The sequence below is a fragment of the Athene cunicularia genome (genome assembly GCF_003259725.1).
Source record: "Athene cunicularia isolate RWA chromosome 1 unlocalized genomic scaffold, athCun1 chr1_part1, whole genome shotgun sequence".
In the NCBI taxonomy this organism is placed as follows: domain Eukaryota; kingdom Metazoa; phylum Chordata; class Aves; order Strigiformes; family Strigidae; genus Athene; species Athene cunicularia.
In genome coordinates, this window is record NW_020799091.1 from 119,777,654 (window position 1) to 119,804,717 (window position 27,064).

At 39.2% G+C, this 27,064-nt stretch overlaps 2 protein-coding genes across 4 annotated transcripts in view; one reads left to right on the forward strand and one right to left on the reverse strand.

The window, feature by feature from the left end:
* CMSS1 (cms1 ribosomal small subunit homolog) overlaps positions 1-27,064 on the forward strand; it is a 247,164-nt gene that overhangs the window by 103,098 nt on the left and 117,002 nt on the right. Inside the window, exon 2 of one of the 2 annotated variants that reach the window (XM_026844185.1) lies at positions 22,572-22,622. The exons of the other annotated variant lie outside the window; for it this stretch is intronic. Within the exon in view, the coding sequence (XP_026699986.1) occupies positions 22,572-22,622 (51 nt within the window). The remainder of the gene's footprint in view (positions 1-22,571; positions 22,623-27,064) is intronic. 2 annotated transcript variants of the gene reach the window in all.
* Positions 1-27,064, reverse strand: part of FILIP1L (filamin A interacting protein 1 like) — a 142,655-nt gene that overhangs the window by 84,280 nt on the left and 31,311 nt on the right. The window contains exon 2 of one of the 2 annotated variants that reach the window (XM_026843454.1): positions 10,878-10,967. The exons of the other annotated variant lie outside the window; for it this stretch is intronic. The gene's annotated coding sequence lies outside the window, so the exon portion shown is untranslated. The remainder of the gene's footprint in view (positions 1-10,877; positions 10,968-27,064) is intronic. 2 annotated transcript variants of the gene reach the window in all.

Here is a 27,064-nt window from a genome sequence, read left to right on the forward strand (position 1 = left end):
GGGAGGTCCTCCCCAGTATATAAACTGGGGGGAGTTGGCCTGGGGGGGCATGGCTCAGGGCTTGGCTGGTGGTGAGCAATTGTGTTGTGCATCACTTGTTTTCTATATTCTATCATTGTTATTTTCCCTTCCTTTTCCATCCCATTAAATGATCTCAACCCATGAGGGTTTTTTTTTGTGGTGGTTTTGTTTGTTTTTTGTTTTTTTTTACTCTTTCCCCCATCCTGCTGTGGGGGTGGGTGTGTGGGGAGTGAGCAAGTGCCTGTGTGGGGCTTAATGACCAGCTGGGGTTAAGCCACATCATCTGAACATATCCTAATTTTGTGTTACATAGGTACAAACATATCACCTAGACCTATATGAAAAAGACACTTGCTGGTCAAATTCCTTACATGTAAGTTTGCTTGTGAACATTTGCTTAGCATTTAAAAAAAAATAAAAAAATTCAAAACTTTCCCCTGTTTGATTTCGGAGTGGTTGTGAAAGAGTCATTTCATCACACAGCAGGTGTGTGTGAAGTGATTGTACGTTCCCACACATTAATAGTATTTACAGTCTTTCTCTAGGAAGATAATTTTTTGATTGGAACAGTGCTCTGTTCCAATCAGTTCTGTTTTGAGTGACTGAGTAAGTATTTTAAAAGTGTTAACAGTGAGTGGATTTACTTTAATAAGATGATACACAGCCCTGGATAGCTACTTGTTGCTGTACATGCAAGTAATTCTATTCGAGGAGCAATCACAGATCCTAACACTCCTCTGACACAAACACGTTAAGTTTTTTTATGCTCAGATAAATTTATGGAGATAAAATAAAGGAAAATATTTTAAATGAAAGGCTAGAAAATCTGTCCTGCATCATGTAATACCAAATACCCAGTAAACATCAGAGTGCCTGTGGTAGGATTCTACAAGCTATCCTCATGCAGGTGGGCCTGTTAAAGTCTGAGGGGATATAAGATTGGATTACAGGGCTAGGGACTGTATTTTGAGACTCTTATTGCTAGTATAACTCCAAGTACATGCATTTTCCTTTAAATATTGTCTGATCAGTCTGAAAATTTAAAGTATATTCATCAATTAAGGAAACAAATGTAGAGACAGTAAGATGTTTTCTCCTTGCTTTAAGGTTTAGTCATTTTCTTGACATATAACCTTAAAAAAGAAGAAAAAGACAGGAGGGAACCCCCAAAACAAAACAACATTCACTGAGATAGGAGAGGGAAAGGTATTAATGATATCTGAGAAGTAAAATTGACTGTCCAGTTTGGCTTTTATGATTAGGACTAAAGGAAAAATAAGGAATAAATGCAGATGTATGGTTAACAGTGAAGGTAGATTGTGGCTCGTTAACACTGGTATTAATTAGGACAATAATACTGTCTTGTCATACACGTTCATCATTATCTTCTTACCTTGCATGAGCCTAAGACAAATTATGTAGGTTTATCCTTAGAGCAGTTGCATAATGAGGTTGGTTTTGTCATAATTTCAGCTTCATGTGAATTAAAGCTGCAGAGCTGAAATTTACCTGTCTCTTTAAGGTTACTTTAGTCATTTATTTAGAATGTATATGGTTTAGGGCAAATGCTTCAACAGTAAATAATAGTGCTTAAGCATCAGGAATTGTTTCAGGAAACTGTATCAAATAGTTTTAGCTTATCCTACAAATAAGCCAAAAGAATTTGTTTTGCTGCCCATCAAGAGAGTTAAGTAAAATCTTCAGTCTTTGAAAATAGCCTTTTGCAAATATACACTGTAGTTTTAGTGTTGCTTTATTTAATGAACAGTATTTACAACTTCTTAATGTTCTGTTAGGCCCAAGACAGGGTTCTTAAATGTCACTAAAAAAATTCACAAGACTGATCCTTCAGGAATGGCTTATCTTTACTGCATCTGCATTGTGCATTTCAAACTGAAGTTGCTGCTAAGAGGGTGTTAGACTGCACTGCGTTTCTTTGGGGTCTGGAGATGAAAAAGCCTTTTGTCAAATTCTTGTCCTTGTGGTGTTCTTCATATATCTCTTAAAACCAATTTTATTCTGATTGCTTTCCTTTATGTTCTGTAATCAACAGGATTGGTCGGAGATGTGGGGTTTTAAGGATCTGGACTAGATGTAATTCAGTTTAGCAAGTTGAACTTGATCCTAAATGATTACTATTGTTCAGGGCCTGTAAAAATAGTTTGGAGGCTTAGTCAGAACTACAGTAATAAATGCAGTGAGCAAGCTTTGAAAGAAATACTAAGAGCAGGATCCTGTGAAGTTATACAGGCCACCTGTGCAAGACGTAACCCTGTGGAGATTTAAGGCTGCCTTCCCAAAGGGCTTGTACAATACTTGTAAGAAATAGCTTTGTCGAATTTGCAGCTGTCTTGTTAATAAGCATGGACCCTGGTTATCTGCTCCCCAGCTTGGCAGGTACAACAAAGGTAGCTTTTCGGCCGTCACCGAACTGCTGGGGCGCCGGTGCCTGGCACGTGGGTCCTAGGGCAGAAGAGCACCTTTGCACCTGCTGCCCAGCTGACTGGGGACAGCGGGGCGGCCCGCAAGGGGCAGGGGACACGGGGGTCTGTCAGGAGGGAGCAAAGAAGCCCTTGGCAAAACATATGTACAACAGTTTTGGGAAGTGGCTGCCAATGGTGGTGTTTCGTCTTGGCTTTACAGAAGCTATGCATGTGAGTTGAACTGGACAGAGCATCTGGAAGCCTGTGAATAACCCTGTGCCCTATTGTGGGACCCTAATAAGGTAGCCATGTATTTACATATAGAAAAAATAAATAGCTTTTAAAATGTATTTGTGTGTGTGTGTGTGTATATATATATATATGTGTGTGTATATATATATGTGTGTGTGTGTGTATATATATATGCGCGTGCGTGTATATATATATATATATATGCACACACACATATATATACATACATACATATATATATATATGCAAACTTAACCTAATGCGTGGGAAAATTGCCAGGGCTAAGACCATGACACCTTGTAAAAAAGGATGATTCTTTGTCCAGAATCAGGTATCTTAATATAAACATTTGCTTGCAGATATGCAGAGGGGTGTGCAGGAAGGCTTTCACTCTAGCTGTGCACACGTGCTTAGCCTGGCTGGCTGTTAGCACTGGAGAGGGATGGGGCTGCCAGAGGGCACTTACACAAACCCACGGCTGGGTTCCTGCTTTCTCCATGAGGAGTAGCAGGAGACTGAAGAGACTTGTTGGTTAAGTACCTGAGCACTGAGTTATGAAAACTTCCTTCCCTGTTCTGCACTCTTCCTTCCCAAAGGCATCAGTGGTGCTTCTCAAAGATGTTGAACTGCTTTTTCAGTGCACCATACCAGGATTTGTTTTACTGAAGCCCTGCAGAGTTGATGCCAGAGTTGTAGCAGGAAAACTACTGAAACAGATGGTTTATCAGCCTATTTAATTAGGTGCTTCTGATGATATCTCTAAGAGAAAGTCCTGAGGTATTTATCAGCAACTGTTACTCAGCAAAGAGGACTTGCAGGGGATCCCTCTTCTCTATCTGGGAATACTTCAGCTCAGTTTCTAGCACTGCTCAGAAACCAGGCAGCTTTAACAAAACAAGTAAGCTAAACCAGAAAGCATTACTGTGCCTTCGTATAAACATATTTTGGGTGTTAGATGTAGTTGATTCGCTATCTCTATAAAATGTGACGTAGCACTTGATTATTTGTGCTCGATCTCCTAGGGCGTACTAGACCATGAGTGTTCAAACGGGACAGAAAATGTGATTTAGGACTCGGGTATCCTGAGCAGCACGAAGTAAAGTGGAAATGATTATTTTCTCACAGCATGATAATTGGGGAACACTCAGTGAATCAGCCACAGAATTGAAACTGAGCGCTTCCTTGCCCTGCACCCAAAACATAGAGGTCAGTGCCCCAGGGTGTCACCTGGCTGGAGGTGTTGGTGCATTCAGTAAGGACATTCACAGAGGGTCGGTTTGGTTGTGGTCCTTCAGCGGGATATTCTGGAGACAGCCTGAATCCTTAAATGGTAGCTGAGGACATGCTAGGAGGATGATTGCTCCTTTGATGCTCTCATTGCTCTCTTTGTCCAAGCATCTGCTTTTGGCCCCTGTCAGAGAGGTTTTGGAACTAGTTCAACCTCTGGCTTTCCTCATGCATTTATCCTGTAGCACGGGTGAGACTCTCCACTGTTAATTCTCCAGTACCTTTTAAACCTAGGTAGTGAAATACATTTTGTTGCAATGCACTAATTATTTACAGCAGGGAGTCAGGCTAACTTTGCCCATGTGATACTTTATATATCAGGAGCTACAGCTGTCGCAAGTCATTATTTCCATTGAAAACAGTGATTCATCTTTCCATGAGTTGTCAAGAGATCTCACAGTGGGAATGAAATTTTAGCTCATGTCACCATTCTGTAAGAGGAAATACATATGGAGGCAGGACATGATACATGTGTTTTCAGTTGAACTGGGTTGTCTTTAAGAACTTTTGTCTCTGAAGAGTTCTGAGTGAATTGTGGTATTGTGGAAGTAGGAAGCTTGCTCCTGTGGAAAAGGTACACTTGAGCTTAACCTCTCAAACATGGCTCAGTCCTAATCAGGAAAACCAGCTCTTAGTGTGGTAGAAGAGTCTCTGTGAGACTTCAGTCTATCTTTTCCATGTTATAACTGCTGCTGCTGGATTCTAATCAACATGTTAACTAACAAATGCACTTCTCCTGTATTCCTTTCATCTGTCTGGTAGAAATTTGCCTTGCTTTTCCCTCATCGCTTGTCGGAGTGGTCTGTTTGAGATGCTTCTTATTAAGAAGGAGGCAGACCATACCAGGTCTGCCTTCTGCATTACTGTAACTATATATGAAATCGTGGAAATAATCATGTGGAGAAGACAATTTCAGGATCTATAAATCCAACATATCACAAATTACTTTGCACTTTGGTTGTGCCCTTCTGTTGAATTTTTTGTTTTTGTTTTTTGATTTGCTTGTCTTTTTAATGCTCAGTATACAAACTCAGTAGGGGAGTTGGAATGGAATTTGGAAAAATCTGAAATCCAAATGTCACAGTTTTATGAAGAGAATAAATATGCTAATGAACAGCATCTGTATAAACTTGGGATAACATTGAGCATATTTTCAAGTATTGTATTTCTCATGAAGAGATGTCTTTTATAAGAATGACACTATGAAGGTTGAATCAAAGGACAACCTTTTGAGGGGGCTTTGAAACTGTGTATCATGACAAGATACAAGACTTCGACCTTTCCTCTAAGAGTAGTTTTGGCGCACTATTTGTCCTCTAGTTTTAAGGAATGAGGACATTGACATCTTTACAATGATTTTCACAACATCAGTGCAGTTGCTCAAGAATCTCTTTCCTTAGTGCAGAGTCCTTATTAGCTTGGTGCAGCCAGGGAAGCGATGACAGTCAGAGGAGCACTGTGAGAATGTTTGCAATTGCCTTTATCTTCTGGTGCTTCCTGCAGCACACCACGGCTTAGGGAATGACTGTGGTAAGAGGCAATTAAATTGATGTGAAGACCAAGTTGGTTTGACATGTTTTTTAACCAAGTATTTATTAGTTGAAATAATATTGGGCGGTTTTTGGCATAATTTATGTTTGAGTGGGAACTTGACTCATTGTCAGAAGTCCGTGTATTTGAGCATGTTGAGCTGACGTTACCGAATGGAACCGTGGGAGGCTTTTGGCTTGTGTTTGTGGAGTGTAAACCAAAGCTCTTACCTTGCTGCCTCAAGAGCCACAAAAATGTTAATAGAAGTCAGAGATGCAAGAAAAAAACATACTCCATGTAACCTGTCAATTTGCCAGTACTAGTTTTTTTTCTTGGGTTACTTTTGACTATTTTGTTCCATCTAGTTTTAGGTATCACACTGCATGAGACTACCTCTGCATTTCTTTGGAAGTTATTGTGCAGTCCTCATAAGACTTTGTGAAGTTTTTTCCTCCTTATTTCCTGGTCCTTCGATATCCAGAGCAGAACCTGCACCCAAACTGTCGGGGGCTGCATTCCTGTTAGCTTTGGCAAAACGATTCAGGCTTCTTTCATGCTCCTGTCTGCTTTTGCTCAACTGAGCCAACCAGTGAACATTTGCACACCTCAAACTACAAGTGTTTTAGGATAGGTATTGTGATAACTCTCTGCTGAAGGGTGCTGTGAACACTTTAAATCAGCCTGCATATATCAGCTCAAGTATCTGTAACTGTACCGGTTTCTTTTACTGTAATCTCTTTTGTTTCTTTCAGACTGGATTTTCTGCACAAAGTTTGGCATCTCTTAGATCTTCCTAACCAGTTAGTTTCCTTTGTTTTCCTCTTCCTGAGCCCTTTCTCCTTTAACACTAAGGTACCTTCTGCACAAGCCTTACTGTAGGCACAGAAAGAGGCCAATTATAGGCAATTATATCTAGATTAAGGTTAAGACAATGATTCATCAGTAAGTAAAAGCTAAAGTTATCATTCAAACATCTCATACTATTGGACAGGTTTTTTCCACTTCATCACAGATAATATGTCCCTAAAGAACATGATGCTTGTATGTCAATAGTTAGGTGCCAGTGTGTGCAGAACGCAAGACAAACTAATTTGAGTAGTTGTTTGAGCCTGCAGGTCCACAGTAGCTTTTGCAGTTGTTTCAAACCTCAAAATGTTTCTGGCCTAATATCATTTAATTACTACACTCTTATCTTTTTAAGGAGGTGGCTTTTTTTGTTTCCTTTTTTTTTTACTAAGGTATATATAAAACCCAGTAAATATGTATTTAATCATTATAGCTATGGAAAAAGAAGGAAATGGAGGGCAACTGAAAACCAAATGTAAGCAATAGTATACATATTTTAGTTTTTGCCGTTGGGAAATATTTTCTTGATTCCTAAGATTTAGTAAGTATTGTTTGCCCTCCAAAGTGGGAGTTGTAAGCTAATTGAAACTGCAAGGCGTTGACTTTGAGGGTGCACCCTTATGCTAGAACAAGAAAGATAAAATTACTGGTAAATGTGCAATTGTCAAAAGTTGGCTCTTTTAGGTTTCTGGACCTGGAAAGGCAGGAAGGTTTGACCATTCATTGCACAGCATTTCTGAACCTGTTTCCTCCTCAGTGAATTTTTAATACCCATTCAGAAATTCAGGCTAGAAGATGGCATCTTTCAAATTAGAGAATGCTGGGTAGGAGCTCTGGGAGTCTTATGCTGTACATTCCCTGTTACCTGTGTGCCCTCCAAGCTTGCCTGTAGGTCTTGCTCCTTCATCATCTCATTTGCAGAAATATATTATCTTCAACTTAGAAGGGAGTGGAAAAGTCTGCAGAAATGGACATTTTTATTCCCACTTAGCTAGAGATAATATTTTTACCTAGTTCTCAGTTGAGCTTTATCAACTCATGTACTTTCTTGTGGCAGATGCCAATTGTGGTCAAGATTATAGTGTTGCTCCTTACTTTCTCATTTGCTTTCCACAAAACTTACTTGATTTTTGACATAAAATTGTTCTATCTATTAAAACATTGACTTAAAATGTATATAACAATCAATTAATTTGAAAATTCTTTGTTGGAAGCAGCGTTATTTCCTTACTCAAGTCCATCTCTCTCTACCCTGTGCTAAATAAAATATTTTAAAATCTAGCCAAAAATTAACAAAATAAAAACCCAGTCCTGTTAATGGGATGGTACATAATTATATCTGCTTAGAGGGAGCATACTCTAACCATCTTGCTCATTATCTGTGGCCCCTTAGGCCTTTAAATATAGTATCCCAACGTGCTGCAAGCATCTGATGTTTTTGTTTATGGTTCGGGGGAAAAAACCCAGCTTGTTTCATCTCACCCTGTTACACTAAGTTCAGCTTTCAGGCCTTTTCCATTAGTTGTCCATAAGTACAGAATCATGGGATTTTATAAAGGAGCTACTTGTTCAGTATCACTGGTTTTCAGGCTTTCACTCAGGAAAAAGCCAGGTTGTCCTCTGCTAGCTGCAAACAGAACTTCAAGGCAACCTGTAGTTTGACTCTGAGACCCAGCTAGTTTAAAAGAAAGGGAGCAGGAAGATCTTCTACTGACAATGATGATGCCAGGTTGGTGTTAACAATTTAGTCTAGAGCAGCATAATGTTTATTGCAGCACATTTTGGTACCCTGTTATGAGGCTGTAGTTTTATTCTGGAGCCAGGTGATGTGGTTGGAAATGGCTTACTTTCGAGTTTGCGTTTTGCTTGGTTTTTTACCCTAGGCAAATTTGAGCTGATTTCTTGTGTGTTGACTTGCTGCTGGGCCTTTAGCTTGAGTTATTGAATGCAATAAGGTACACAGTGGCAACTACTTTTTGAAAAGTTGCCGTTTGTAAGGAACCACAGAGGGTTGCCCTGCAGACCTGCACCCACAGGTATAATATATTACATGTGGATACCTCCCCTACCTCAGGTAGGGACAGAAGAAGCCAAAAGCATACAGAGATTTTTAATTTTTTTTTTTTTTTCCAAGACAGAATCAGTTTTGTGAAAGGCTTTTGTTTTGTTTTGTTTTGATTTTCCAAGCTGGGTTTGTCGGTGCTTCCTTAGATTTGGGATGTACTCCCAAGTGTTACAGTATGATAACAGATGAGCTAAGGTGCTTGCTGCCAAATCCCTGCAAAGTGTGTCCAGTGTGCAGCTGAGGGAGGGACACTGCTCTTTGTAAACTCTGGTGACCTTACTATTGTAACTAAATCATGATTTCTGTCACAAAATCATCACAGTGTCTTTGGAACAAGATGTAAACACTACAAAAAAAGGGAGGGTGTGTGCAACACCTGTGAATACGTAGCAAATAAGGAAAATAAGAAGCTGTGGAAATCACATCTTATCAGGACATTTGTGCCCGTGATGATCACAGTTTCTGTCTGTCATCAGTCTTGTAACTGAGCCGCTGAGCCGTTTTAAAACGCGCTCCCCACTCCCAGTTGCTGTCCTCTCACAGCCTCTTCTGGTGCCTGAGTTGGAGAGGTTGTAGTGTGGTACAGAGTTGTTCCTATCCAATCAAGAGCTCCTTACACAGTGTTTCAAAAAGGAACAGAGAAACTTCTCTTTGGTGTTGTGGTAAGTCTGTATCATCACTTTAAAGCTTCCAAATGGAAATGGCAGGGCTGTGCAGTTCAGTGAACTGGTGTGGAGTAAATTTACACCATGAGTGGAACTTTCTACTCCATTTAAAAAATTTAAAGCGTTAGCTTTTATACAAGTAAAGCTTGTGTGCCAGATATCATCAGTCTGCATCGTTATGACTCTGTCAGTCCTCCCACAGCCAATATAACATGGGTGCAAATTTTGGCTCATTTAATGGAAATATGGGCGATTGATACAGATCAAATATTTGCTACTGAAAGATTCATTCATACACAGAGCTCATGCTAGCGATTGTGAAAATACAGCTTCATAAATGGATTTAAAAGGTTTCTGAGAGTCTGCCTGACATGAGACAGCTAGTTTTAAACCATCAGGAAGTTTTGTGCGGGTGCTGGGGATAGAGATTTGTTGTGTCGCATTACCAAGTTATGTGCAAGTTCAGAGTACTCTTTGCTATTTATACAGGTTTAGTTTGGCTTTATTGGTCCTACCGAGCCACTGGATGGTTTTATTTGCTGAGAGTCAGCCATCTGTGTCTCTGGGAGAATACTGATAAACCCCGCTATTTTAAACCTGGATCTCTGTCACTGTTTTTCAAGCACAATGTGTCTCCTTCTTATGTGTTAATGTTGTCATCTCTCCTCCCCAGCTCTCTTTGGGCCTGACTGCTGCAAAGGTGGTAACACTTCTCAATTTCACATCATGTGGCCTGTTCATGATCTTTTCATTTTTGCTCAGATGAAAAGCTTAGTTTGTTACTCCCCTTAGTTAAGCACTTTGAGACTGCTGAGTGGACAGCTTTCTGAACACCCTAAGAAGATGCTATTCTTCCAGCGTGCCTGCCAGACCACACTGCCTGTTTTGGTGAGGCAGTTAAGGAGTTAAAGGCTTGTGCAGTTTCATAGCAATGCGGGACAGCTGCTGTAAAGTATCCTTACAATCCTAGCTGACCTCATTCTTGTCAGACAACAGTGATAATATCCAAAAACGGGTGCAAGAGAGGAAGTGTTTCAGGAAGGTATGTGTTTCATGCAAAGGCATCAGAAATGTGCTCTCTCCCAGGGCCACTTACCGTAAATCCACGTAAATTTAAATGGAACAGTGAAATTCCAGAATGTGTTTACAGAAACATTATTTCAGTCCCAAAAAAACATTGCTTGTTGTTCTAGTGTGCAAATGGCGAAAGCAGATGAGTTATCCACTCTACATATTTAATATAATATTGCTGGCTAAATGAACCTACTTTTTCAACATCTGGAGGACTCACATACGTTTTTACAGCTCTGTTTACTATTTTTAAGGGGGGTCTTTGACTTGAAAAAGTGGTACGGGAGAAATACAAGTCTATTATACTTACAACATGTTTTCACATTCACTTTACATTCAAAGACTAATTTAATATCTAACAAACTTTTTAACAGTTTGATCAACAAAGAGAATTCCTTAGTAAGTAGTACAAAATCCTCCCCCCTGCATTCTGTGACTTAGAATTTAAAAGAATTGGTGTATGGAGCAATGCCCACTATGTGTAGGAAGTATGTGAAAGTCTTCCAAATTTTTGCCAGGAAACTAGGAATGTCTTGTGTTTTAAAAAAATGCAACATTTTTACTAGTCAGTCTATCAAGTTATCTGCAAAAACTGCCCTGTATGTACAGGTTCCTGTTATTCTCATCTTACTGAAAAATTCATGCATGAGAAATGAGGTTATATTTTATCTTTCAGTAGCACCCACTTAAGAACATGCAAATAAAAATAATTCCTACCAGTTCAGAGCTCTTTCACTGACAATTAGGGATATTGTGCCTAAATTTCCTCTTAGTTGTGTCCAGAATTGTCTCTCTTGTAGTATGAATCTGCAATAAAATTGAAAAGTTGATTACTGATGTTTTTTTAACAACCATAAGTGAATACTGCTAAAGAAATTTCTTTTTACTTCAGAGGTCCTTATTTCAGCATTAACTTGATAAATTTATATAAAATAATTTATTAAGGGTTAGACTAGATCCAGTAGAGATTCTACCATTCAAAAAATTGCACACAAGTAGCGTGTTCTTCTGATTAACTGCTGTGAAGTCTAGCAGGTTGCCTGTAAGGAAATTAAAATAAACCACTGCCATTTAATCTCTGATTTTGGTTTCATTTAAAGACTTGTTTCATCAGTGCTTTTGTCTGTATGCTGCTATAGTTTCAAAAATACTAGTTTGCATTGGTAGGGAGTGAGCAAGTTCTAGTTACTCGAATTTACACAGAGAATTTAATCTTTGGGAATTCACCGGTTCATGAACCGAGGTCACTGATCTCAAAGGACCCTTTGAAAAGTGTAGCCCACAGCAAGCAGTTACGGGAGGGGAAGGATGCCCCGGTACTGATGTTGAATAGTATAGCTAGCAAGGGTTCATTGTAGTTACGGAGATGTGACCGAGGATCTTGGGTGAGGGGTGAGAGGAGATGAGGGCTGACTGCTGGGAGGGAGGCCTGAGTGAAACTGAACTCAGCCCTGCCACGTGCTGAGGAATGACATGAGTGTGATCTGTGTTTCTGGAAGATGATCCAAGGACATAACAGAAGAGAATGAGAAGGAAAATGGGATTATTTGGACACAGGAAGGCATTTTTTGTTGTTTTCTGGTAGCAACTCATTTAATATACACACACAAGTTGTTTCAAACTGAATTATATTTTATATTTGCCTGCTGTTTCTGGAAGTTATTGCCAAGACTGAAAACCACATAATATATTTCTCGTATTAAACCATCTATTACTGATGGATAATGACAGAGTAGAGGGAGAAGGCACCAGTTAGTCTGGGTTAGCTCATGTGTTCTGGATAACTCTTTCTTGAACTCTTAGATTTCTAAGCTTCTACTAGCCTGTGTTGATTTCCAGCTCCTTTTTGGATGTGGTGAATTGTCTCTTCTCCCATGTCAGTGTCAGGTAATCTCAAGTACTCCCATACTCAGGTCTTCCTCAGACTTTTTCAGGTAATATGCCATTTGATCACTTTAGTATTAGCTATTATACTAAGATAACAAATACCATAATGGCTGTAATAACACCTCTTAACAAAATAAGCATTTTGGAGTTTTTAAAACTACAGATGCCCTGTGTTCTTATTTCCATTTTATGTATTTTTGCTTTTTAATGTTACAAGTGCTAGATTTTGGATCTGTAGCGGCTTTCTGATTTAAGCTCCTCATTTTTGACAGTGACGCGTGAAATTCAGTCTCTAAAATCAAAAAAGGCTTTTGAGAAACTTTCTGTAATTACTGAACAGTTACTGATGAAGTCACAGAAGAGAGATAAAACCAGAATGGTGTTTAGCTAATTGTTGGTTAAAACCACTTGACTGTATTAGGAAAGTTTCTGTGAAGTGCTGTGTAAATGTGCACTTCACAAAATTATCTAGTGTAAGATGTGAGAAAGGATGTTAATCCATCAGTCTGTCTCCTTGACTTCTCAAGGGGATCAGTCACAAAGCATTTAATTAACTTGTTGTCTTGTAACAATGAAGTTAAATGTGTTATTTCAGTGTGGGTGTGTGTTTTCTTCAAAGTATACTGGGTTAGTTTTGAGTGATAATGTATATGAGAGAATTCTGTGCTTCTGTTTCAAAGAAGAGGAAAAAAAATTTTCCTGACTTTCAGTATAGCACAATTAGAGACTTTATGGTCCTTTTTTTTTTTTTTTGTATTTGGTCAGAGCAGGGGGTAATAAGACAATGCTACATGTGGATTGGTGCACGTGCTAAGACCAGTGTCTTGTCCAGTATGCTAAATCCCCAAGGAAATGATTGCAGGATCTCAGGGATTTATTTCTTGCAAGAATTCAGCCCACCAAGCAGGGAGAAAGGAAACCTTTTACATAGCTTTCACAAATACTGAAGTCATACTAAGATAATGTAATGCTTCTTGACCCATTGTCATAGGATTTTATTTAAGGACCAAACAGCACTCTACTATTTTGAGTCATTCTTTGAGTAATGGTTTGCAGCAAGTTTAATTTTCGGCTTTCTGCTGCTTTTCTGGCAACTATAGAGAGGTCTGTTCCATGTCTCGACCTTGTCCAAAATGTGGTGGGTTTCTTTTCAGTTCATAATTCCTGCCAGGTCTGTGACTGTCCTTTTTTGATCTCGGTGTATTCTGGTCTTTCTCATTCATCCAGCTGAAGCACTCTTGTAGGCATTTATGTCTCCATCAGATATATAGAAGAATTTGTCACCTGACTTGGTAATCTGAAAGAAACTAAAACTGAGCTGTTGTGACTGTCCTCTTCAAAGGCTGTTCCATGGGGCACGTGGAACATCAAGGAAGACAATGTCTTGCTACTTAAAGTTCTGTTTGAAAATCTCTGGACGACTTTTTTTTTTTTTTTTAAAATCATTGTAACTAAGGAATTGAGATTTTTGTTGAATTCCTTTTTTAACCTTTGTTAGAGCTTGTTAGAGCTGCATGAATGGTTTGAAGATGTTAATTCTGTAAGTGGCTATATGTGAATGTAGAAATGCTCAAAATGGCAGCACACTGCTGTCTCTTGTATTCCTGGAACAACACCTACATACGCTTTAATAGACAAGCTGAAATATGGAAGTATATAGAGTGCGTGGAAGTCCTGCTTCCTAGTGCTGGTAAAGGCAGGTCGGGTTTCAGAGGAGCAAGGCTTGTATGTGAGAGGGTTAGACATGCCTTCCCTTGAATGAACACCCCTAAATCACTCAGTGTTGTTGCCTCTATGCCCATCTGTGGCGTGTTTACGTGCTCTTTTAAGTACAAGTTGTACAAACTTCTGTTGACCAGCTTCTTGTTACCAAAGTTTTACAGTCACTTTACAGAACCTCTTTGCATTGCAGGAGTAGCAGTTTGGTAGGAGTCGTTTGTGCTCTGGGCTGACCAGCTGCCCTTCATGATGAGGGTACAAAGGGGCTTCTGAGCCCCTTTCTGCTCTGCTGAAGGGAGTAATGACACAGCCCTGCTTTGGTTGAGCACCCTTCTGATCGAGAGGTGGAGGAGCAGGTACACCCTTCTTTGTAATGGTCCCAAGAGAACTCAAAATACAAACCGGAGGAGATTTAAGGCAATCCTGCTGGGATTTGAGTCTACGGCTGAGTCATTTCAGCTTGTTTTTTGATCCATTAATAAACCCTTGTCATTCTACTGCTATTGCCTTTTGTTAGAGTCATTACATTCCTCTGAGTCTCTATAGCCATTGTCTGTTTTGTTTCTTTGTTGTTGTTTTTCCTCACTAGTGATAGATTTTTAAGTTGGCAGAAGATAGCAAATTCAGTTCCCACCACCAGAAAACTCTGCTTTTCCATGGGGCATGTAACAGCCATGCAAGCTCCACTGCATGCTCCCTTGGCAAGAGTGCAGCCTCCTGGGAGGGGATGTGTTTATGCTGCATCTTCCCATCCCAGGAGCCTTGCTACAGTAAGTGTACAGTGTCAGTGGGCTGTGGGGTGCCTCCTCTTTGCCTTTCTACAGCCTCTGCTGGCCAAGGGCACGTGTAGGCTACTTCCAGGTTGTGAGGAAATTTTTGAGACCCTTTTTAGATGTGGACACGGGAGGAAGCAGTGTAACAGAGCAAGCAATAGGGAAGGACCTCTAAGGACCGTGTGTGTTGTGGGATGTTCAAGACTGTGGAAAGCTCTTTTCACCTTTTCATGTGCAGGTAGAGGCACACACACAGTCTCACCGTACAGGACAGATACGTTAGGTATTTGAAAGAGTTTCCGGGAGCATTCTGCTGAGAGTGCGTGGGATGCTTGGAACAGACTGATGGCTTTCTTAGCGGGAACAAAGGTCAGTTTAAAATTTTTAGGTATGCTATGTAATGCAGGCTGTTGGCAGATTCGTAAGATATCCGTGATGTCTTCATCAGGGAAGAAGGCTTTTTTTTTTTTTTTCAAGAGAAAGCTTTGGATGCAGAGTAGGAAGAGTAGTAGTTGCCAGGTATGTCTGAAATGTATTTTTAAAGCCACCATTAAATTAGGTGTATACTGTGAGCCTGGCTTGTTCTCCTCAGGGTAGGGAAAGATGGAGTCTGTTTGTTAGAGTGCATGTTTTCCCCAGGGTGCTCATATACACTGTAGAATGTGCATTAAGCTGTTGGCATTTTATCTCTAAATCTTTTCTTTGGTTTCAGAAGGTCTTAAATTAAAAAAGAACAAGCCAGACACCCTCAGTCCTCCCAAATAAACTAAAGTTGTGAAACTGTCCTTAACACCTTTACTGAATGAAGCACAGATCACTCTTGCCAACCTACCATTTTCTGGCAAACCTTCTTCATCTATGTAGGGACTCTCCTGTGAGATATTTCACTGTTGCCCACGTAGTCTTTAGGTGACTTTCAAAAAACTGCTGAGAAAGGAAATAGTTGTAAGGCAGATTACTGCCTGTCTCAGGTTTGGGGTTACTGGTGTTTTTCTGTATGTGACATTGAGCAACTATCAGGAACAGAACAGTGTTTTGTTTCTCTCAAGTCAATGCTGGCTTTAAAGCAAGAAGCCAGGAAAGTAAAATGCCCATTTACATGAATTGAGAGAACCTTCAAAACATCTTGATTTAAATGTTAATGAGAGTTTTAGGCCTACTGTTGTGGCACTACAGAGAGGTTTTCCAAATGGGTGTCAGAAGATAAATACTGTATTTTTGTTATCTTGCATTCCACTAGTATTTTGATGTGTTGTCTTAACATTTTAGCTATAAAGTTGGTAATATTTTCTATGTTACTTTTAATACTGAGAAAGAGATGCTATGAATAACCAGCAAGAACAAAATGATTAGCTGTTTTTAGCTGAGGTGACACATTTAGGTATTAGTAGCTCATGTGCAGCCATTGTAGTGTGCCAAAGACAAAGGAGAAAAGGAGGAGATAAAATAGTTTTTTCTGACTTTGCTTTTCAATGTCTAGAGCTTTGCTTTATGATGAAAAGGAGACATGCAACTCTGTTGTTTAAAGTAATGAAGCTAAGAAATCAGTCAGGGAGTTCACAGGATGGATGCTAAGATAAAATGAGAGGGAAGTGAGGGAAGAGGGAGTGTTCTATGGGAAGGAATAACTAAGTTAACAGGCAGCCTTCTTAGGAAGACTTAGAAGCAGATGGAGTCATGAGAACCTGTACAGAACCCTGTAAGCAGTGGGGTTTCTCTATGCTTAGAGAGACTTCAGCACACGTTTGCTGTGGACACTCTTCTGAGAGAGAATTACTACTGTGAAATGGCTCTTGGGGACTTTTGTTTTTTGCAGCAGCAGCTGCTGCTACGTGCACCCCTTGCATGTTTTGGGTGATAGTTTTATTTGTTTCAAGAAATTTAAGGCTAATTACCTTCTGCTTTTAAAGTAATGTGCAGGGGGGTTCATTTGCTTCAGAGTGAATGGAAGTGATCTGCCCTTCCTTCAAACGTTTATTACTGTTTTGAGATGTTAAGGTGATATTTTAAATACATTTATTGAAGTGATTGATAGCGATCCAGAGTGAGTAACAATTTTTAAAAAGAAACTCTGAAATTTTACATTTTTCTCTTGTCCCACTATTTCCCCTTGTCCTGCTTAATTTAGTGGAGTAACCAAGATACCTGGTTGGGACAGGAATCTTTCCTAACAGTACACTCTGTACTCACTGTACAATTGATTCACAGCTCTGTGCTACAAAAGATGTTTAAAAACATCTAGATTAATGTGGAAATTACGTAACTGTGATGAAAACTTCAAAAGAAAGCTTGGAGGGTTTTTTTCCCCTTCACTTTGTTTAGGTACGTGTTGGGGCTGGTTCTTTATCCGTGTGCTCATGCACATCCTACATATTTGTACTCTCAGTAACTGTTTCATCAGGAACTTTTAACAAAGTATGCAGGCTCACGGTGGCAAGATACCTTTTCTGGCTTTGGTTTTTCTTTTTCTTAGCTTTCTTGTTCTTCTAGGGTGTGTTTCGTACCAAATTGAAGTTTAGGTTGGTCTTCCTTTTTTTTTTTTTTTGACCTGACAAAGTGTTTTTCTGTTAGCATTGCTTTTCTCCCTGTAAATCAGACATTCTTCTTGGGCTTCGTCAGGTTACTAATGACATGATTAATGCAGGAAGGGTAGAGAAGGATGACGTAGTGGCTCATGCAAAGTTTACCTGAGAATTATCTGTAGCTTTCTACTGTTCGTGTCTGTGTGAGTCATGGCCTGAAGCCCTGCCATTCCCTGTTCTTCAGCTGGGCAAGATCACACTTACCTCATTCTATGTATGCATTTCTCCCTTGCCTGCCAGATCTGATTAGCAGCACTTTTGTTTTAAACTCTATGAAACACTAAATAAGCTTTTTACAGATAGCTGACCGTAATGCTACATGAAAAATGCTATTAGATATCTGTGGTCCAAGCAGCTTTAGAAACTTTCTCTGTCTTTACGTGAATTTTGATTTTTATCAACTAAAGTCTTTTTCAAGTTGATGGGTTTAGCAATGGTAGTGTTATGGCATCAGCAAGCTTTGCAACAGGACCATGAGTCAGTGGCTGTCAGGCGGTAAAGCCTCCTGTTTCTTCTCATGTATTTTCCAAGCTTCAAGTTTACAAAACACAAATGGCAAGTTTGTGATGCCGTCTCCAGGTTTTGAAACTTCCCTGGGCTGCAGGTAGAACTGTTCCCATCAAATTCGGTCCACCTATTTGATTCTTAAACGGAGTAGCCAGGAAACTGATCTTACTGATCCAGAAGACATGTGAGCATGTTCTCTGACACACTTTGAAGCTGTGCTCATTCCCTTGTTGTGGCCTGGCTGACTGGAGCTCTTTTGTACCTGAAGATCAATATTTGTTTGCTATTTGTGTATGTGTGCCCTTTAACTGCTGTAATAGAATGCCTCTAATGATGTTTCACTAAACTTGCTAGAAACTGTGCTGTTTAAAGGCTCTCAGGTCTCTCTTTGGAGACCAGAATGAAAACCGTGTAGAATTTTCCAAAAAAAATGCTGATTTATTTTTTCAAGATTCCTTTGTTTTCTCTGTAAAACTGTCACGAAGGCTTTGGCATCCTTCAGGACTTCAGCGTTCCTCAGCTAGAACTGTCTTCTGTGTGTGTGCTGCTCAGTCTGAATTACCTTGTGCAAAAAGTGCTTAATGTTTAACAGTAGAAGGTTATGCTGAAAACAAGCTATCATTTTCCAGCCAGCTCATATCTCACAACCTGCCAAAGCCTATATCAGGAACACGATGTGTGGGAAAAAGTTTTAAAATGATAGACAGAAAAATGTCTTGTGGGAAACCTAAAATGCCATGAGACTCATTCTGTTAGTAAAGAATGTTTTTACAAGCGCAGCATCATCCCCCTTTTTGACATTTTCAAAAATGAAAGCTTAAGAGTGTAACATTTGTGCGGAATGTAAACAACCTTGATACTTAGGGAATGTTATTTCCAAGAAATGTCACTTATCTAAGAGAAAAGAATGGTCAAAGTGAATAATTAGCCATGAAAAAAACCCCAATTTGAGGTGTACCTCTCAAGTACTTCTAATAAAGGCCATAGTGATGACTGAGATAAAATTTTATACACACTTTCTGATTATATTTTGCAAACATATCTTAAAGGAAAACAAATTCTTCCTATGATCTGCTAGTCTCAAAAGATGCATTAGATGAGTACATTCTTAATGTAAACATATAATTATAGAATCTTTTTTTAAAAAAAAAAAATCCCTAATGCAACATGGAGCACACTTTACATGCATTGCAGTACATGCTAAGGAAGTGAACGATTATAATTACACAGATGCCTGAGTGGGGATGGCAAAAGTTAATGTCCAGCTTAATGTTGACTCCATTTCATTTTGCTGCTTTTAAAGGAACTGTTTACATAAAAGAGTAACATAGATTTCATTCAGTGAGTCAGTGTTTAAGCAAAAATCAAGCGTATTGTTTGACACGTGCCTTTATGTAAGCTGTGTATCTAGAATCTGTCTTTCAGCTTGAGCGGTGAAATGGTATTTCTGGCTTTTGTTTTCTTCTGGCTAAATAGCCAGTGCCTTGGCTGTAGAACTGATTTGCTTTTTATCTAAACATCTTTTCTGCATTTTCAACTAGAAAATGAATCAAACAAAACATAAAAGCTTCTTTTTCAGAATTAAAAGGCACTGAATGAAGTAGAAATGAAAAGAGACACTGTCTTTAAACCAGTTCTGTAAAACTTGTACCTTCACTTCTGCAGGTTCCTGAGGCAGGATGTTGCCTGCCCTCCAGTTCATGTCAAGGTGTAGTTGCCTCTTGCTGCTCAAAGCAGCAAACAGTCTGCAGAGAGGGATCAAGCTCTGTCCGGCTCCTTGCCTTGGTCAAAATCCCGAGTCCAGAGGAAGCTCCAATTGAGGAAGGGCCAAGAGGCAGGAAACAGATGTGAGCAGAAGCGTCCGGGCTCAGGTGGCCTGATAACAAGTGTACCAAGCCAAAATAGCTCAGCAGGTTAAATAGCCAGAACTATAGTTCATAGTCTTTTTTATTGGGCTACTTAAATTTAGATTTACCTGAGGATTAATGTGACTTTTTCACATGCTTGTCTGGGGTTGGCATTTGTGGTGTGTGGCACTCTTTGGTTCTGTGTGCAGCTGTGTGGCTTTCTCCAAATGCTTTGTGTGGTCACCTTGGTACTTCAGTAGGTTTTATCTTGTATTTGGGCGATCACCGTGCACAGAGGGGTGCAAAAGGTCAACATTAGGTCCTACATATTTAGAAAAAGCCCTGTGAAGTCTCCAAAACAGTGAAGATTTAGGTTGGGTTTTTTTGCTGTGTATGCCTTTCCTGCGGTGAGGTTTTCTGGTGTAAAAGATACCTGGGTACATTAGTCATACCAGGGCCTTAGGAAGCCTACAGCAAACTCTTTAAATTGGGCGTTGGCACCTTATCTTCCAGGGAGAGTGCACAGAAATGCTTCTTTGGATCTGTGTTCAGATTTTGCATGTTCTTGGTACCTGTTCATCAGCTGAGTAATCTCTCATTACAAGATAACCAGAAAGATATGGGGAGTCTCAGGGTTAAAAAAAAAATTAAAAAAAATTAAAGAACAAGTGGAATCAAAGAAAATAATAATCTTGGGGATAGACATGATGCTTAAAGGTTGTGCTGGAAGGAATCACTTGTCAAAGAGAGATGGTGCAGTGGAACAGCAGCATGGAGCTCTGTGCCCAGAGCCTTTCTTTTGGCTCCCTCTGGCTTTTGAGAAGGTTCCAGACACTGTCTCTGCCTTGGGATTTCTTGTAATTCTTTTGAGACTACCTCTGTCAGGTCTTTCACTGAAGCAAAGCCTCTGTTCTTGGTTGTTTGGTGACCTGCCTGCATCCTAAAGCACCCCTTGCAGGGTTGTTGCTGTCTGACTGAGCTTTCTGGCTTGCTGCTTTGCCACCTGGGAGCCCTTGGTGAACTCCAGTGGCTCCAGATTAGCCACAGGTAATGCAGAAGGTCTCTGAATGCACTATCACTGTTGGGTTTAAAGAAACACCTTGAGAAAAGTGTGTAATTTAACCTAATTTATTCCTTCATTCTTGCTCTAAGTTTCCTCCTGGGAACTGGGGGATTTGTCTAGGTTTTAGACTTTCCCTCATCTCCCATGACTGCTGCTGCCACCTTTTTCCATTTGAGAAGGTGTTTCCAGAGATAATCTCTCAGGCTTCCTGAGTGTAACTCTGTGACATTCTTAATCTGTACATGTTATTTTCTGCCATTTGTCTAGCTTTGGAAATTTCCATTTCCCAAATCTCTTTAGGAGCGATAGGAAAAAACTCACTTTGTGAGGGTGATGAGGCACAGGTGGTGTGTTTGTGTTTCAGATATCCATAATAAAAATTTTCCATTTCTGACTTTACTAAAATCTCCTTTAGGTAAGTATTGGAATTTGCTGACCATGGATCTGTTTTAGCATCATACAAAGGTTTTTCTCTTGTAGTGATCCTCCTAGATGCATGTAAAAGATAACAAGAAGTCACAAAACTTTATGCTGCTGTAGTGTTAAGAGGCTGCTTTGCAGAGGAAGACAATTCTTTTTCATAGCTAATTGCCACTTTGTAAAAATGGAATGAGTCTATGTAAACGTACTGGATTTGGTACTTCTCTCATTGGCTTGTTCTTCTAGGGAAGGAGGACTTTTATTAGTATGACAGCCATTCCCAGTGGTGGGGATGGACCAGCTGAGAAACAGAGATTTTGATGATAATGTTTCAATAAATTTCATGAGAACGGCTTCCCAGGTAGAACAGAGATATCTTAGTGTGAACTTGTGGACCTACTGAAGGTGTTGCAAATCCCCACAGGACACAAACTCATAGGAAGCCAAACCACGTTGGTTCCACTGTTGATAGAGCTGCTTGCTCTATTCTGTGTTGGTTTTTCGGATCAAATTATAGTTGTCTTTGCTAAGCTTATGTTGTGTTGCTAGCTTTACTGTGTATGTTCCAGTTGCCAAAATACTAGAAACCACAAAGGGCACCAGTGTAATAAACAAGAACAAATAAGGACAGTCTGAAATGCTGTTACTTGCAGATAGTTGACTTAACATCTGAAATAAAAATTGTTTCTGTTTTTAGCATTTATTTTAGTTACAGCTTTCTTAATACCCCTATGAACTTCATTTCTCCCACTGGAATATCAGTAAATACAAGAGGACTACTGCTTACTTGCAACTATTTAAGAACTGCAAGCAGTGAAAAGAAGCAAAAATTAAAGTTTCAGATTTGAGAATGACTTTTTTATGTAAAAAGTAATGATTTTAAATTCTAAAAATTAGACAAATTTTCAATTTTGTATGCATGTTTCTCATGAAAAATTTTGAAATTGTCATCTTCTGATGAAAAAAAAGTTCAAGTTTCTGATTTTTCATCTTTTTCCATTTTCAATTCCCATTTAAGATGATGAAATAATTACTAAGATGCTTGCTATAACTGGCGTTATTTATAAATATGACAAAGATTGGGCATTGAGAACTATGATTATAAAAGCAATTTAGCCTGCTAGATATCCTTCAAACTCCTCCTGATTATGTGCAAGTGCCAGCAGAGTGAGATTGCATTCAGTTTAAATTCAAGTCCTCTGTTTAAAAGTTAATTAATTTCTGTGGTCCAGCCTCCTCTTTGAAACCTTGAAGATGACCTGTCTGAGGTCTGTGTAGTCCTCGCTACAGAATTTCTCCAATTTTCTTTAGATACCCATCACTTCTGGCAAACTCTTTTGATATTCCTTTGTTCCACTGCTTTAAGACAGGTTTCCCTGTGGTAAAACGGTTTCCTTTATTAGTTGCTTGTTTATATTCGTAGTGGTTTCCTTCTCAAGGTTAATTATTGTTTCAAAGAAATCGTAATTTCCTGTTCTGGTGTAGCTTGTTTTCTTTAGATTTGTTCCACGGCTGTCATGATGTCTGTAAAATATTGTTTGGGAATTTGGAGGTGCAATGCTCCAAAGCGTGATTATTAATCTTACTTATTCTCCCTCCTCTTTCAATTTTAGGTAAGAACGACTTTTGCAGTGATTTCTTGCCTTTGAAGAATTTCCTCTTTGGTAAAGTATTTATCCCTTTTCCTATCTTCCTTAAAGAATGGGGTTCTTTTTCTCTGTATTTGAGGGAGGAGGGGAAATCCTCAGCCAAGGCTAGTGCTGTGCCCTTTTAAATACTCTGGTATGGTTGCTTGGAAGAGGATTTGACAATTTCAAGTAGGTGTTTGGGTTTTTTCTTAATAATTTTCTACATGCAGGGTGATAGTACAAACACACAAGCAAGTTATTAACTGTCCCCAGTGGTATTTGAAGAAGTTGGAAATGGATTTTCTTTTAATGAAGTGGAGTGTGCTGTTTCAGATTTCCTGGGCAGTATCTGCATGCTCAAAGGCCATGTCCAAGTATAAAACAAAGCTCCTGTAGTAGTAAGTTCTTTATCTATCTATACCCAAGAAGAATTTAAAGCTAGATAGCAAAAAGTAGGTAAGTTAAACACATGATGATTCAACAGAGCAATCCACACAAGTTACAATTCCAGGATTCCAGAGTTGTTTGGTTTTTTTAAAAAACCAAAGTCTGATATGTCTTTACTGTCTAAGAATGATGTGGAGGCTGTGCTGTACTGTGTTTTCCCCACCACAGACATTACTAACTCTTAAAAGGCTGCCATCCCAAGGAGAAAGCTCTTTCATTTAGCAGGCCTAGAGACAACTTCTGATTATAAGAGAATTGGTATATTGTGGGGAGTAATGCAACTATAAATATGACTTCCTGTGAATGTTTGCCAGTTGCTGGAAGCTTGAAAAAGGAGATCTTGTCTGCTTACAATTCACAATCAACCTATGGAAGGGAGCTGAGAACAGCAGTCTGTTTCTTTTATCAGGGACGCTCTTGGTTCATAGTACTGCAGTTCTACTTTTTTGTTCTTTTTCCCTATACATACACAGTTCTAATTAATCAGAAAGGCCCGTGCATGATGTAATGCTGGAAATCAACGATTTGAATCCTGTGATTCTTAGGGAATTAATGGAAACAGAGGTATTGCTATCTCCTTGGTCAAAGAAGTATGTCATTTGGACAGTATTTAAAGGCAGGCTCTGGGCTGTTGTGTGCATAATAATTCCTTTGGGGTTTGTCTGTTTTTTGGAAGACCAAAACTAAAACAAGAAATAGTGTAATACTGGGAAATAATCCTGATCTTGAAAATTCTCTGGCATCTGTATTGTCACAACTTAGTCAGAAGGACCCTCTGTAGCCATCTAGTCTGATCCTTTGTGTAATGCAAGGCAAAAATCTCACTTATTATTCAGACAGATTTTACGTGGGTTTCAGCCTCTAATAAAGTCAATGCTAGCTGTGTGAATTTTAACTTTCTCAAGTCTTAAATATGCTTCCTCCTTGCCATTCCATCTGAAAGGCAATTAGTGATGTTCTCAAATGAACTCGAGTTTGAGATGCTTTATTCCAAGAGACCAAGCTCATCGTTGCACGTAAGTGGGTGCATGGTGTTTGTTCTCATCTTGACCACTCCCTATGCGACTGGTTTCTGGGTGGCAGTGGGGAAGAGGTGAGAGACAGTGTTACGAGGAGGGCAGAGTAGAAAGATGGGGACACTGGTGGCACAAGGAGGAAGGAAAAGGTACGAAAAAGCTGGCATCAGTGAATCCCTGTTCCAGAGAGGTAAGAAAACATTGACCTAAGATTTAAAAGGTAGGATTCCTCCAGTTCTCTAAACTTTGTCCTTGACTATGTTCTTATTTGTAGGTTAACCAGTTACCCTCCTCCATAGGCTCTTCCTGCTTCTGTCCCTGCTGCCGTGCAGCGTTCTGTACTCCACAAAGGACCAGGAACTCAGATGGTGGGGCTCCCGTGCTAGGCCACGACAGAAGTAGAGAGGGAATGTTCCATCAGAGTGCAGTGCATGTGCATGGACTGCACACACAGCACAAGCCTGGGCCATATGGACGGCCTTGCTACTATGCAATTTTTAAAATGTTTTTAATTTTTCTTTTTTCCCTGGATAGACAGTAGCTTCAGGGTAGGGAGGAAAGAAGAATCTGCTTTGAAAAAAAGTAGATTTCACTTCCTTGAGATAAGTTTTTTTGCTCTGGTTTTATAGAGTCACTTTATGTGATTCAGTTAAAGTAGTTTATTGTTGTACATCTTGAGTACAGGTAGAAACACTACTTTCTTTTATCTGAGCTCTGTCCTGTGACTTTAAGAGCCATGTTCCTACAAACAATCAGTCTGTCACTTCTGGAGGTTTTCATTATCACAAGGCTCAGAATCTGGGAAAAAAATTGAATTATGGAGTCCAGATTATTTATTTAGAAATACAAATTTTACTACAAATATTCTAAGTTGGGTTTTTTTTGTCTTGTTTCACCTGTCTTTGATTTTCATATCCTTTCCTGAGTTTTCCTCTTAAAATTAGTTAAATCTAGATGCAGATTACATCACTTAGTCTGTAGTACTTATATTTTCTACAAGGATACCAGTTTACTGCCAAAATATGACTCAAAAGTTCAATAGCAAACAATCCATACAAGTTTACACAAGAGAACTGAAGTATTTCATTCCGTAAGCATTGTGCTTTAAAAGCACACACTGCAAAAATAGATACATCTTTGGGAAGGCAGCTTTCTTCATTTTCACTGTTGCTTTCAGAAGTACATCCAAATAGTTACAGGGCTTTTTTTCATGAGAAATCTGTTGCTGCACACTGAGAATGTAAGGGAATTGGAATGGCTATGGCTCCAAATACTTGCACTTAACAGAGGTCAGTCATAGTATTTCTGTCCACAAAGACAGTCTGAAATTAAAAAAATAAAAAAAAAATAAAAAAAATAAATTCTTAATTTACAAGTTTGATGCATTTTTATTGTGACAAAGAATTCAAATGGAGGTCTGAAAGGTGCATTCCTATCTAAGAATATGCTGATCATGGTACCTGTGGTTGAAGGAGATGCATTTGCCATGTCTTTATGAACACTGTTATGCAGTGCACATATATTTTATGTGCTTTGATCCTTTTAAAAACCTCTGGCTTATTTTATCTAAAATCTGTGTATTAAGAAGTGAATGATACTTTCTCCATGTTTGTGCTTGGTTAACATCTCTAGAAGAAAATTATTTGGACAGCGTAATGCTGCACTGACATATCTCTCATTTTTGTATAGTCCTTTTTTGATAGGGTCAAACATTTTGCTCCTCAGTCATTGTCTTTACAGTTCTTCTAAGCCTCTATATGTTGGTCCATTTAGCATTTCAAATGTCAGAAGGGAGAAGGAAGCAGAGCTGTCCACTCTCCCCTCTTTTTTAATCTGAGATTTAAAAATTACATACAAATCTCTCAAGCTCTAGGAGGAAAAATGTGCAGTTTAGGAATGAATCCTGTCCCTTTTATTCATTTCATGCTTTTTATTAAACTCTTTGGCTCTTGATTTAACATTATCTACCCAGTAACTGATAGTCAAAGTCTCCACAGCACTTCCAGCAATTCCAGAGGTGTCCTGGCCATGTACAGATAGTAATGTTTGATAGCACTGGGTTTTTTTAAGGCTCTAAATGTTTGAGCATGTCCTAGGTTTTAGATGTGAGAAAAAGCACACGTTTTAGAAAAACAACTGAGAAAAGCAGAAATTGGAAAATTAAAAATTGGGGTAGGAAGAAAGAAGGGCAACTCAGGTAGTCAGGGCTTTCAGCTCTGGATTTATTGCCGAGCTTTCCTTAAATTTGGCACTCGTTCGTTGAGATTGTGCAAACAACTTTCATTATTCTTAGCAGTTTACCCACCATAAAGTTTTGTTCTCCTTTTACAGAGGACTTGTCAAAATGCTATGACAACTAGGCTGGTTTTAGACAAACAGACCCTGGCTTGAGAAAGACAGTTAAGTCTGCGAGTCAAACGTGGAGGGCAGCCATTGGCACTGGAAGAAGTAAGAAACCACAGATTGTTTTCTCGTTGGATGAAGAGCTTAAAGCAACATAAAGTTAATTGAAGAATTCCTTGAAAGTGAAGTCAGCCTAAAGTAAAAGCTTAGGGGTCTATAATTTACTAAATGTGAAAGCTTTGTAAGCAGTAGTGAACCTAAAAGTTTGAAAAGACCATATTTTAGTAAACATATCTGGCTTGTGTTACAGACTGTCCTGTTTTAATTATTTGTCCAAATAATGTAGATTTGCAGTAGGATCTCTAATTAGGCACGGTTTGATTTATTGAGTTGGCCCCATATAAACCATGATGTCATGCTGTACTGTTCAAAATTACAGCCCTGCTCTTGCAGTTTAAAGACGATTATTTTTAACTTTGGAATGTTTCAGTTTTGTGCATCTTGGCTTTTGGCTCTGTGAACTTAAGATGTTCTCTGCTCCCCTCCTCCTCCCTTCCCCAGATCAAAGCAATTTGCTGTAATGTAACCAGAACAAAAACCACTGAAATGAACTTCTGAATACTCTCGGCTGTAAATGTTGTTTGTAAATAAGAAGAAAGGCAAGAATATTCC